The sequence below is a fragment of the Grammomys surdaster genome, unplaced genomic scaffold, assembly GCF_004785775.1.
Source record: "Grammomys surdaster isolate TR1022 unplaced genomic scaffold, NIH_TR_1.0 581, whole genome shotgun sequence".
NCBI lineage: Eukaryota > Metazoa > Chordata > Mammalia > Rodentia > Muridae > Grammomys > Grammomys surdaster.
In genome coordinates this window covers 447,448-461,776 of record NW_021605000.1, presented here as the reverse complement: position 1 = coordinate 461,776, position 14,329 = coordinate 447,448, and the positions used below count along the sequence as shown (strand labels likewise).

The 14,329-nt window shown below is 42.1% G+C and overlaps 1 protein-coding gene across 1 annotated transcript in view; it reads right to left on the bottom strand.

The window, feature by feature from the left end:
* The window catches only part of Tekt3 (tektin 3), a 33,774-nt gene that overhangs the window by 17,949 nt on the left and 1,496 nt on the right, over positions 1-14,329 (bottom strand). Inside the window, exons 2-3 of the mRNA XM_028781944.1 lie at positions 9,147-9,754; positions 6,076-6,159 (exon numbers count right to left, since the gene is read on the bottom strand). Of these exons, the coding sequence (XP_028637777.1) occupies positions 6,076-6,159; positions 9,147-9,725 (663 nt within the window). The 5' untranslated portion in view covers positions 9,726-9,754. The remainder of the gene's footprint in view (positions 1-6,075; positions 6,160-9,146; positions 9,755-14,329) is intronic.

Below are 14,329 nucleotides of genomic sequence, written 5' to 3'. Positions count from 1 at the left end.
GAGAGAGAGAGAGAGAGAGAGAGAGAGAGAGAGAGAGAGAGAGAGAGAGAGATCAAAGGATGCCTGAGTCCCGCCTAGAAAACATCATTAAGGCACTTTACAATATGTGCAACACGTTTTCACATAAAATATACATAGTAGAAATTCCTGGGATTTCTAGTGGGGAAAAATGCATTTAATAAGACTTTAATATTTTTTTTAATCCTAAATAGTTTTTATTTGTGGATTCAAATAAAGTCAGAAGATGAACAGCAGATGGTTGAGGCAGGGGAATTTCCACGAACAAGCAAAGACTAAGACTACATTGGGACCTGTAGAACTGCCCAGTGTTACTGACCTGCCAACCTGCAGTGGAATTGTGTGTGGTGCAAGCCATCTTCTCCCCTGCCTGGAGGTAAGAGCTTGCAGGAGGCAGATGCAGAAGGCAGAAGCTGTGGCGGTGATCTGGGTCCAGGGAGTCCATGACTGCAGCTACTGGCAGAGCATAGGCGCACCAGTGGGAGCTGGGAGGAGGGCCCATGATTCTGAACTTGGAGAGGAGTAAGAGCTGCCGTGTTCTGACTTCCCAGAGAGTCCCAGGATGTCAGTGTAGTACAGTGTAGTAGACTATGTGGTCTCAGTAGCAGGTCTTTGGGGAAGAGCCAAACAGGAAGTTTTTCCCTGTGGTTGAGGAAGCTTGGATTAGGCTTCCAATTTGAGCAGGTGAAGCCTTCACAGTCTCCTGCTGTCACCCGCCTCACAGGAACTGGATTCTTAGGGCAGCATTGCAGGGGTGGAGGGTCTAAGAGTCGAAATTCTGCAGCCTTTTCTTTCCTATCACCCCAGTGAAACTGGACTGCTTCACACTTTAACTGTGACCAAAGTTACAAAGTATCGTAAAGACAGCAACAGTATCCCTGGGTTCTGCATAGATAGCTTTAGCCTGGTGTTTCTTAAACTGTTTCCACTTAAAACCTTCTTTGAAGAAGTAAAAAAATAAAATAAAACCTCCTTTGCTTCCAGGCAGTGGTGGTGCACACCTTTAATCCCAGTACCTGGGAGGTAGAGGCAGATGGATCTCTGTGAGTTCAAGGCCAACTTGGTCTACAGAGTGAGTTTCTAGGATATCTAAGGCTGAACAGAGAAACTCTGTCTCAAAAAAAAACAAACAATAAAAAATTAAACAAATAATCTCTTTTGCCTAGATGATCTTAAGTCTAACGGTATTTAAAATTAAAATTATCAAACACTTTGTGATTAAAAAAAAACCAAAAAGACATTAATTTAAAATAGTCCTTTGGCATAAACATAATTTTACTTTGCTATTTATTAACAATAAACACAATTTGCATACTAATGAGATGAATGTGCTTGTGTATTTTTGATGCTGCAGGACAGAGTGTCTTCGATGCCTTTCAGAGTTGATTTGATGTCATTGGTGCTGAGAATGCTGCTTCACATATGTGCACAGGACGACGGGGTGGAGCTGTGTCTAGGGCCGTGGTAGAAACTGTTGGAGATTCTGTCTTAATTCGAGGCTAAAAATCAGAAAAAAAAAAAAAGCCTGGCAAAATTCATTTGCCAGTTAGAATATTTTGATGAAACTAAAAGTCAGCAAACATAAAAACCAGGCATTCTAACGACTTGATGGAAAGACATGGTTGTTTCATAGTTACATCCTGAGGGGTGATGGTAGGAAATTAAGATTTTAAGTCTCTGCTTTATGTAACTGAACCATCATGTGTCTATAAGAGCTGAAAATTATGTGGAGAAAAACATTGCAATTCATGGCGTACAATAATAGTCTCGAGTCCGAGCTGTGTTTCGGGCAGCCTCCGTGTGGTGCCGCATGTGTGCATGGCATACACAGTGCAAAGCGTACATGTTGTGTGTTCAGAACCAAGGCCACAATGACATCACATGGTGCAGCATGGGTGAGCACTTCACAAGACCCCATGGTCACTGTGAGTTTAACTTTGAATTAATTTTTAATTTTGAACATTTGGAACCCTTCCACAATTTAATGATCAACTTTTTATGACCCTCATGTTTTCTGTTAACATAACCCCAGAAAAAGGATGCAGCCCACAACTGAAGAAGTCCACGCTTAGCAAACAGCTGATAGAGCTGGTCCACAGCTATTTTCTCCAGACTTCAACTTTCCTTCCTGGATAGAGGAGGGAAGCATATGGAACCCAGGAAGTAAACAAAACTTACAAGGCTTCAAGGTTCTGAAAGTTAATGAGGAAGAACAGATTTCCTCTTTGGCCAAGCTGCCTTTAAGCTGTGCAGGAAGATCCAGGGGTGTAGCTTTGGTATGTCAGTCACCCACAGGGCAGACTTTCCAGAAATGTAGTTGACTTTGAACCACCCTTTCCCAACAGTCTCAATGACTATCTAAGTTACAGTTAGGTAGACTATTTTCTTTGGTTTTCATCACTTCCCTATCTGGGGTGTGATGTGACATTCATTCATTCACTTCTCCCCAGGAAAACTCACGCCAGAGGTTGTCTGCCTCATGTTAGAATTTAATACCCATGTGCATTATGGGCTCTGTTCCAGTGGAGTAAGATGACCAGCAACCCAAGAACATTGATGTCAAACTACAGATGTGGATAAAGACTGGCCTTAGGCTACAGCCTGAATTGTGGATTTAAAATCATTTCATGAGTGTCCTTATGAATCCAGACCCTATACCCAGAAGTTTGAAACTGTTTATATGGTTCTGTGTACTCTCTTAACTGTGTTCTTTGAGGTTCAGGGAGCATAGTTAAATTACCACAGTTGAACAATCTGCTGCAATTCAACCCCTAAAATCAAACTGCAGTTCCAGTTGGACCAAGGTCATGAAAAAAAAAAATCTCATCTACAAGAGCAGGCCCTTTGTTCCTAACACAATGCTTGTTATCAGTTTTCAATTTCAATATTTGCGCCTGTCTCTATCAAAGATGACTAGCAAATAGCTGTCCTTTCTGACACGGCTGATTGTCAGAAACCTTTAAACCCACAGTTTGAACATAGAACCCTAGAAAGGAGTGTATAACCTAGTATGGATGTTTGGACCCTACCCATGCATCTGTTCTGTGATGAGACTATTCAGCCTCTTCTCAGAGCAGAGCCCTCCCAGGCTGCATTGTGCTGAAATTGATCTGTCTCTGGAACTCTTTGCCACACATTCTCAATAAGCCCCTGAAGTCTTAAGCTGTTCTGCTTCTACACCCTGGGAGGAGGAGAGAAACTGGTCACTGGAAGCGTCTGAGAGGGTCAGCTTAGCTCTGAGTAGCAGGCTGCTCTTGAGTCTCAGATCACAGGCCCAGCCGGCTGGCTCGGTGGGCGATGCCTCTGAAGACTTACCTGGCTTCAAAGTTCAAAGAAACACCACGGTGACGGGGACATGGGTAGGTAACATCATGGTGACTCCCCCAAGAGACACTGTTCTATAAGAGACTCTGTTCTGTAAGAGACTGCTGAGCACAGTGAGTGTCCCTCTTTTGGAGTACTTTAGATCAAGAACATTTCAGATCAGAGTTTTCCCCAGAATTTTGAATATGTTTTCATAGTTATGATGAAATTATCTTGGGAACCACAAGTCTAAACATGGAATTTATTTATGTCTCAGATACACTTTACACCACAGGAGATTTTACATGTTTAATTTAATCTGAAGTCTGTTGTGCAATTCCCTCCTTGCGGTGTCATCTTCATGCTCAAAGTGTTTTGAGTTTGGAACATTTTAGATTTCGGATTTGGGGGGGTGAGGATGTTCAGTATATATATATATATATATATATATATATATATATATATGTGTGTGTGTGTGTGTGTGTGTGTGTGTGTGTGTGTGTGTGCGCGCGCTTGTATATAATAGCCAAAAGAATCAGTGTGTGTGTGTATATGTGTTTGCTACACTGAATAACAGGACATATTCACTACTTGAATTAATTGCAGATGACCAATTCATGAACATTCTAGTTGGAGGTTTAACTTTGGGATAAGATGACCTCTGCCAGTGAACTGGAAAATATCAATCTCTGATTCAGTGTTTCTTGGTTCTTAAGGATAGATCTGCGGAGCACAGACCCCAGACATCACTCATAGACTCGAAGTCTACAGCCAGTGTTTGTTAGTATACCCATCTCCAAAACCAAACTCAGGGCACTTTCATCACCTGGATCCAAAACAGTAACTCCTGTCTGTCACCTCCAAACTCTGGCCTCCCCAAGCCTCCTCCTAGGCACCCACCAATCTATGGTGGGTTGCTAAAGAATTCTCTACTGTGGCGATATCCACTAGGGCATTTTCACTTTGTGGCACTTCTACCACGCTGTTTCCATATTCATTCCCTGCAAGCTTTTCTTCCTTTTCAGCACACGCTTTCCATTCTTCTCAGGTAGATATTTGGGAGCAGAGTTCCTGGGTTGTGTAGTAACGCCAAGTAATCATTTTCTAAAACAGTTGCATAGTTTTCCATTCCCACCAGCAGAGTGCATGGATTTGAATCCCTCCACAGTCCTGGCTCTTATTTTCTCTCTAGAAGTCAGCATCCTGTGGGTACGAGGTTGAGTCTCAGTACGAGGGTGATTTCTGTCTTCTTGGTGATTAATGACGATTCATAGTTTTATGCCATTATTTGCTTTTGCTTCTCCGTGTTGGTGAACTGATGCGTCAGTTTAACCATTGTTTTAAAAATTGAGTTGTTTTTCTCTAAAACTTTAAATTATTATTTATATAGGCTAGATACAAGTCCTTATCAGATATGATATGTGAAGATTTTTGTTAATGATAATCTTCCTTCCTTGATGTACCAATTCTTCAGTTTTTTTGATGTGGCTTATCTTTTTGTTCTTGTTTTTCTTTCAGGGTTGTATCTAAAAGACTGTCACCTGGTCCCGTGTCAAAATTATTTAGACATAGTTCTCCTAAGTATTTGATCATTTTCAACTTTTATTCTTAAGTCTTTCAACCATTTTATGTAATGTTTTTATATATCATAGTGTAGGGATATGAGGTAGGTTGTTTGTTTGTTTGTTTGTTTGTTTTCATATAAAGAACTGAGGCTGACACAGGGTTTAAAGAGATAATGGATGTAGCCAAGGGTGCTCTACCACCAGTAGGAAGTAGGTGACAGGGTAGGACAGGCTGGGAAGTAAGTTGGGACACACAGACACTGGGTTTGACCAGGACATATTTCATCCTTATTATTAGTACATGTTAATACAAGTTTTACAAACTGTTTGGTAGAACACATAAGGTGAAGAACTAGTGTTTGAGTCAATGTCTTAGCCAAAGAAAGAGATGGGGAGTAGCCTCAAGCACACAGAGGCTGAAACCTCAACAGACTGAGAGATGTTAATGTAGCCAGTACAGAAAGTGAGAGAACTTGGGGGTAGACCAGATTTAAGAAGTAGAAAGTGCAAGTGAGCCTGGGAGAATCCACAGAGCTGCTTGGACACATCAGTTCTGGGGTGGCAGCTTGACCGTGGACCAAAACTTCCCCAGATGTTCATGCCCTTTGACATCCCAGTTACTAGTCCTGAAGAGAAGTGGGGAAAGAGTCGGGAGTGTACACTGTGCTCAGCAGGGATGGTTTGGACACCATGGTGATTTGAGCTACAGGGACCAGCCCCTGTGCCTTCCCTGGAGACCGAGCGCACACTGCCAATCGGTGCATGAGATAAGGAAGCTGCCTAACTCTTCAGTGAAGGAAGACTGAGCTGTTGTCCAGCGGCAGCAGCTTCACAGGTTGAACACGAAGGGTTGTCTAATCAAAGTTGTGTCCTACAGGGATCTGTGTAGACAGGGAAATGGCCCCAGTGTCATTGTAAATGGATACAAGTATGTTTTTGTAGAATGGCTGAAGTACTCCAAAATCTACCAACATTGATTTGCATCCAAGTGGGGCTACATCATCCTTTCCTGTATTTTTAAAATTCTCAGTCAACATATATTACTTACAAAACCATGAAAATGAGCCTTTGTCAGGCACAATGAATTTACTTATGAGTGGCTTTAGACACACCTCTCTGATTTCTTCACCTAAATATACATTTGCGCCCACACACACACACACACACACACACACACACACACACTTACGGCCAGTAGTTCTTTCTCGGCTTCATCGTGCACAAGATCGATTCCCATTCTCTTCTCTCGGTGAAAGAGACACTCTCGAGCAACCTAGAGATCCACAGAGCACAGAATATATCACTACAAAATGACCGAGGCTACTTTAAAGGAAGTCAACAGGAACTTGCAAGATGGACTTCTCAAGTCAGTTTGGAAGAGCCTAGCTCAAGAAAGACCCCAGAAGGGAAAGAAGTCTTTGCTGTTACTGAAAGGGTGGCATCTACTCTAGAAAATAATTTGGAGAAAAAAGTCCTAATTTGGAAAACTGACAAAAAAGAGTCCCCACCAATGAGCAATTGAATTAAGTGCTTGGCATCAGTTTACTGAAGAGAAACAGTTGGATAACATGAAACATAGAGTCTGAGATATTATTATTATTTCTAAGTATTTTCTACTGGAAAAAGTAGAAATGAATGGTTTACTCTCAAAATATTAAAATATTTGTGTAGCCAAATATCTACGTCATTATCTGTAAAATTATTTATTTTCCTAATTATAAAAATAATATGCTTTTACCTATTAAGAATTAAAATATAAAAAACATGTTTCAGAGACTCATTGCTGCCTTGTTTATTGGTTGTCTGATTTTAATAAAGTGGAGACAAAAATATCCCTACAATTTTATATTAATTTCTTTAGGATCAAATGAAATGGTAGACTGAAGTTTAAAAATAGTCTTTGAGGCGGAGAATGTTAGTAATGACAACAAAAAATAGCATAAATCACTAACAATGAATTATGTAGGAGGTCATTATGTAGCTAAAATGCTGTCTTCAAAATCGTTTCCATGATGCAGGACTATGCTAAACTTCTGTAAACAAAAAATGTGAGCCATGGTATAATAAGTTATTGAACCTTAGCTGAGCAAATTTCTAATTTTTAATACTATAATTTACATTTAGTAGATGAGGAACTAGTGGGTTGTGGGAACTCTGAATATTTCCATGGATATCACCACACTGCCTTTCAGGACTCTTCCTTCAGTCTACAGTCCCACCAGTGACACATCCAAGTGCACACTTCCTGCCCTAGATGTGACAAGTGATCAGTATTGCATATTTGATAAGCTACAATGGCCACCTTTCTGATTTAATTACTCTTGTGCTAAACTTTAACAAGCTTCCTCCTGTTACATGGTTATTTATATTTTCTTCTTTGAGGTTTATCTCTCTGTAACACTGATCATAATCAGGGCCTCTTGAGTCCATTTTGGCAGTCAACATTGTAACCCACAAGAACATGCAGGCAGAAACTGCAGGAGAAAGCTCATGTCAGAACCACTCAGGGTCCAGTCATCATGAAGGGAGTGAGGAAAGCAACTGAATGCCTTGGAAACATTAAGTAATAGGGTAAGTGGTCCTGGCTTTAAGGATATTTTCAGTCCCTGAGCTAGGTCCCAGGGAAGACACGTAGCCTTCTGATTATTAGCAACCTAGGGTGAATTAATCCAAAAAGATTTTATATGCCTCTTCAGGATACTGGGGCTTGTGTGTATTTTTGTATTTGTGGTTAGTGGAGAGAGGACAGGACAGAATAAGCAGGGAAGCCCAGTAGACTCCTGAAATCACTAACTTTCAGCCCCTTGTTCCTCACTCTTAGATATCCTGGGATCTCCTGCGAGCATTCCACATCGGGACAACTGGTGTTGACAGCGCTCACTGAGAGGTATACTAATTTATATCCTTCCCCAGCTTTAGACAAGGAATGTCTTCCTTCTACGGTGGTGGGCATACGAGGTTGGAGGGCCTAGCCTGTGGTACAAGGGTCACAAGTGACTGAAGCCCACTGTCGAAGTCTAATCAGATGCCAGTAACTATCTGAAGGGCTGCCTGTCTGACCATGACAACTGCTCTACACTCAGCCCCAATTATCTTTTTCTTTTTTCTTTTTTTTTGTGGTTTTTTTCTTTTTTCTTTCTTTTTTTTTTTCGGTTTTTTCGAGACAGGGTTTCTCTGTGTAGCCCTGGCTGTCCTGGAACTCACTCTGTAGACCAGGCTGGCCTCGAACTCTCGAACTCAGAAATCCGCCTGCTTCTGCCTCCCAAGTGCTGGGATTAAAGGCGTGCGCCACCACCGCCCGGCTCCCAATTATCTTTTTAATAAAAGAATCCTAAACAGATCTCTAAAGGGATCTTGTTTGATTGTTTATGCCCTAAAAAGCAATTATATCAACATAGGGGTTACTTCATGACACAGACTGAAAATTTTTAATTTTCTTTTTTTTAAAAAGTTTGTCTATGTAGGTGTGCATGTTTGTGTGAGAGTATGCAAGTATACATGTGTGTGTACATGTGTGTATGTTTGTGTGCACAGGTATATGTGTACATACATGTGTGCATATATGTGTGTTTATATGTGTATGGGTATATGTGTGCAGGTTTCCGTGTGTGTGTGTGTGTGTGTGTGTGTGTGTGTGTGTGTGTGTATACATGTGAAGGCCCAAGGTCAGCCTTGAGTGTTGTGCTTCCTCAGATACCATCTACCTCATTTTGAAACAGAGTTTCTCACTGGCCTAGAACTCTCTGATTATGCTGGCTGGCCAATGAACCCAGTGATCCCCCTGTCTCTGCCCTGCCCGTACTGGGGTTGCCAGCACACACCACCATGCCCTGCTTTCTCACATGGGTTCTGGGGATCAAACTCGGGTCCTCTTACTCGCAAGGCAAAGGTGTCACTGACTGAACCATCTCCTCAGCTCTCATTAAGTTAAATTTTTCTTAAACAACTATTTTCTTACATTTTCATCTTAGTCTAGAACCTGCAGAGATCAGGCCAGCCTTTTTAAGGGCTAAGAAGATGGCACGTTCAGTTGAAAACTGCGTAGCCTAATAGTGTTTCTTTAGTCTGCTTGCTTTCAGAGTTTGCTCAGAAGCTCACTATGTGTGATGTGCATAAAATGGCAATGGGTTAGCCATTACCAGTCCTATTCACAAATTTATTGATGAGTGGTGTTTCTATGGGCGGCAGAAAATGTAATTTGTTGGAGGTAACCTATAGCCACTTAGCTACAGTGCCTTCTACTCCGACCCTCTTCCTCACCTGCAGAGGGGCTTCAGTCTCTATCAAACCTCTCTCCAGCCTTCTCTTAATATCGGTCAGTGCGTTTGTCTCTCCGATCATTTCATCCAATTCATGCGTGATTTCTGATTTCCAAAACGATATGTCATTGACTCGTTCTCCCAAGTTTTGGGTAGAGTCAGCCTGGGTCTTCCGGATCTGCTGGTATTTGTCTTGAATGAGCCGAGATGTATCTACTCTGAGTCTCTCTGAATTATGCCGTGAGCAAGTGGACTCTTGGAAGCTGACTAGATTGGAACGGTACCAGTCATCAGGGGTATACCTTGTGAAGAGGGTGGTTCTGTTGGACACAAAGGGGAGCATGGTGCTCTCACACACTCTCTGAGATCTCGAGGAGTATGGGGCCAAGGTTGGGTAGTTGTAGGCCGTTTTGTAGTAGGTGCTCGGTCTCCATGGAAGGCTCAAGCTGTGTGTCAGATTGCGATGGGGAAAGTGATCCCGATAGCTCGATGTTAAGGTACCAATGGCTGGTAGAAAGCTGGTTGGTGCAGGTTGAGGGTGGGCATAAGTAGCCGTTAAAGTAGAACCTAAAGGTTCCATGGTGCTCAAACACAATTTGTAAATCTCTCCTGCAAAAGATGGAAGAAAGGAAGGAAGGGAGAGAGGGAAGGAGGGAGGGATGGAGGAGTAAAGGAAGGAATATCAAATAAATGTTATATAACCATACTGATAAAAGGTTTCATCTGACATAGTACCAGCTTCAGTGCTCCCAGGTTCAATACATATCTCTTCTCATATCTTATCAGTACTTTTTGGTGATAGTTTTAAAGATCCCATCCCTGAGCCTCTAAAATGTATGAAGGTAGTATGTTTTTATATTAGTCATTTGAATTTTTGAAATTCAAATGTTCTACATTAAAAGACTGATCCCGTTGTGTGCTAACTCATGAGTGTGGCTTCATGTTACCCTAATTTCAGTTCACATTATTCTAGAACAAGTACCTTTGTATTTTTAGCTGAATACATTTATGGGACCTCTTAGGGAGACCAGGACGCTACAGATTGTGACACACTTTTTGAAATATAAGTATAATTCTGCTGGGGAGCTTATGTCTATAGACCTGTTACTACGAAGGAGAGAATCAAATCATATTCAATTTGATGCACTAATCAGATAAAAATAAATAAGCCCCTCAATGATTAAATAGCTACTTACCAATACCTCCTGACCAGAACCACAGAATAACTGATTTGTAGTACAGGGTGGCCCAAGTATCACTCGCTCCCTCACTATGGCTAACCCCTCTTTCCTTTCCCCCTGGTCACTTTATACTGGCATCTCTTCACTTCAATTCAGAACTTTAAATATTGCTTTTCTTCAAAGCTAGTTCGAAGCACCTTGAAGTGTTCAGGGACCTTAAGTTTGCCTTCCTTCCAACCTATTTCCATGGTCAAATCCAGAAATAACATTGTTTTCTTCTAGTAAGAACATTTCTCTTTAGCTTTGCTTAATGTTTGATAATAAAAGATCTCAAATCCAGAGAGGGTCACTTGGTACTCTGACAGTGGGACTTGAAGGGTGAAACGCCACATGGGTTTTTCTTTTCTTTTTTCTTTTTGGTTTTTAAGACAGAGTTTCTCTGTGTAGTCCTGGCTGTCCTGGAGCTCACTATGCAGAGCAGGCTGGTCTCGAACTCAGAAATCTGCCTGCCTCTGCCTCCCAAGTGCTGGAATTAAAGGCGTGCACCACCACTTTCCGGTACACATGGGTTTTTCTAACTAACACCTGCTATGCTGGCATCTTGATATATCACAATCCAGGACTGTCAAAACTGAAACCACACAGCCGTGGAATATGAGACACATGTGCAACATGAGACACGAGGACTGGGAGAAACCCTTGTATAGAAAAGCAAACAGAGCTTTGTTTTAGGGAAGGTGTGGCCAAGGACCTGGACTAATGGACAGAACTTAGAACTCAGATCTGGTAATGAGTTCCACAAGAATTAACTATATTATAACCACACCTGGAACTCCAACTAGCCATCCTTCAAAGCCACTCAGGAAGAGGGAATGAAAAATCACCCCTTGGGAATGTTTTTACCAAAACTCTCCACCACTGTATTGTGGATTTGGGGCTCCTATTGGTTAAGAAATCTGAAGGCATCATGGCTTTAAAAAATGTTTAAAAACTCAAACAGGATTTCCACCTACAACCATGGTCGACTAGTCAAAACCTGAATCCAACATTTGAGACAGCATCTCTCCCACACACTGGGCTATAGGCAACGCAGGACTGATCCTTGAGAGAAAGGAAGCAAATAATGAGCCTTCTTATTGTTGAACCATTGTGTTTGGGGGCAATTTCCAGATCACTGTGGGTGGAAACACATGAAATGGACCAGAGCTTGGCAGATCTACCTATTGAGAGAGTGACCAGACTCTGGAGAGGCTTCAACAGCTAGAAGTTGTAAGCAAAACTCAAGAAAACAATAAGTTACACAAACATAGCTTAGAAATCTACACAGAGGATGCATGTGAGTCTCTGGTTAGATATAATCTGCATTTGTATCAAGGGATCCTCCTCAAACCTTGCCAAACACTGGGGGCAGCGTTCTTGGGTGAACTATTTCTAGAGCACAGAAGGTAGAGATGCGAACTGAGCAAGATTAGAATCTATGATGTCAGAGTGGTCACACATTTGAAGTCCCTGGCTTGAAACCAGGTACTATGGATTGAACAAAAAATCTTAACCATGAGGTCAGATTTGCTGCCTGGTCCCCAGCTGGTGGTGCTACTTTAGGAGGTGTCAGAAACATTAAGGAAGCAGGTTCAAACTGGAGGAAGTAAGCCACTAGGGGCAAGTACTTGACAGTGTATCACCTCTGGCTGCTTGGCTTGCTCTCTGCTTGCTGTTTGGCCGTGGACAACCCCCTGTAATTATACTCTTCCCCGATCATACTGCATGTGGGCCCCAGAAACCCTCTGAAACCATGAGCCAAAAACTCACCTTCCCTCCCTTAATTAGCTCTTGCCTGGTAATTTTCATTAGTAATGCCAAGATGAGAAGAATGTTCTGAGGACTCGTTAAGCAAAACCAGACACAGGTCTCAGGATGATCAGATTGGCCAACAAGCGACTTGGTTTCCTGAGAACATCAAAATGCTCAACTAGATCATATTGAGGTGTCCAGCAACCCGTCAAAAAACTACATGCATACTAACAGACAGAAAATATGGCCATAACTAAAGAGAATTTGTCTGTAGAAGCAAGTCTGGAAATGGGAGGAATGACGGGAGGAGAACAACTGTGAGAGGAGTCAGATGGGAAACAGGCAGGGCAAGTGCACACAACGTCTACTTAACCCATTAGTTGGCATGGGCAGCAGATTGGATACTGGAGAAATAGATACTGGTACACTCAAGCCTTGTGAACAGGAAACAGAGATTTTTCTTTCAATGCTTTTGTTTTTGTTTTTCAAAAAAGAAAGCCAAAGCAGTAGTGTAATAATACAGGAGTTGGGTCTTTTTGATGTCATAAGGAGAAGGACCAAACGTCAGAAAAAATAACTGAATACCTTCCACATGTGATGGAAACTATTGCAGTCTTTAGATGACTATAAAAGCATAGAAATTTCACAAACTGTAAGAAGATAAGCAGATAGATACACATACATATACCCCAGGGCCACCCAGGGGCTCATCCAAATTGAATTTCTGAAAGCCAGGCCTAAAGAAAAGGCTGAGAATCAGAGAGAAAACCCAGCATAGCAAGTAGAAAGAATGGGTGTAGGCAGGAACATAGGATTGTCAGAAACTACTCAAGCCAGATGGCAGTTCCCCCCCACCCCAATGTTTGCTTTGTGGTGCCTGGCATCAAACCCAGTCTTTCACCTGCAAGGCAAGCATTCTACTAACAGAGCTACATGCTAGCCCTTGACAGAGTCCTTAGAGACCTGGAAGACAGCCTAAGGCAGAAATTCTCTAGTGAGTGGAATGTCTCTCACTCTGGTTGGCTTTCTGTTGCTGTGATAACACCAGCACCAAAGGCAACTGAGGGAGAATGGATTGATCTATCCTGATCACAGTCTGTCATTAAGGGATGAGGAACTCGAGCAGAAGCTGGAACTACAGAGGATGCTGCTTACTGGCCTGCTCTTCATCACCCAGCTTGCTTTCTAATTCAACTCTAGAGCATCTGCTCAGGGCTGAGCCTGCTCACAGTAGGCGGGGCCAGCTCACATCAATCATTATCAAAAAAAAAAAAAAAGCCCCACAGACTTGCTTGCCCACAGGCCAATCTGATGGAAATGTTCTCTCAAGATTTCCTCTTCCCAGGTGACTTGAGCTTGTGTCAACAAACAAAACCTAACAAAAAGTAAAGCCAAATAAAAGATTTCCAAACAAAAGTAGAAAGGATTCATCAGCAACAGGCTTTTGAAGGAAATTCTTCAGGCAAAGGGAAGTATCTCAGATGGAGCCTTGGATCCAACACAGAGAATGAGGCATGTCAGAAACGGCGAGGATGTGTGCTAGCATTGGCAAAACCCTTCCTAGCTTCCAAGTTTCTTTAAAAGATAGTTACTAGCGGTAACAAAATATTCTATAATTTATCAAATATATGTTCACTGTATGACAATGAGAGCACAGATGGAAGGTTTGGATGGAAGTATACATTTTAAGGGTTGTATGGTTGAGATGAACTTTTAAAATATAGCTTGTGCTATATTGAGATATGCAGTGCACACTTCAGAGCTGGCATTCTCAAAAGGTAAGACAAGACCCAACAGGCACGCCTAAGAGCTTTCCGACAGTGAAAACATCAGCACCAGTTTTGTAGCAATCACTCAGATCCAGCCACCTTTAACCCTCCTAATCTCACAAGTTTCCATGGAGATTCCAAAAGTGATATCATATGTGGCAATGCAGCAGAGTAAATGAAGACACTGAGCCAGGGATGAAAGAAACGTGCTACTATTATAAGACAGCAACACTCTAATCAATGCATTTTATTTTGTTTAATGTGAGTGGTATGCACATCCCCATATCTGAGGGCTGTCTGAGGCCATCAGCATCGATACTTTGTAAAAGAGTTCCACCCTGCTGGGCGGTGGTGACATACACCTTTAATCCCAGCACTTGGGAGGCAGAGGCAGGCAGATTTCTGAGTTCGAGGCCAGCCTGGTCTACAGAGTGAGTTCCAGG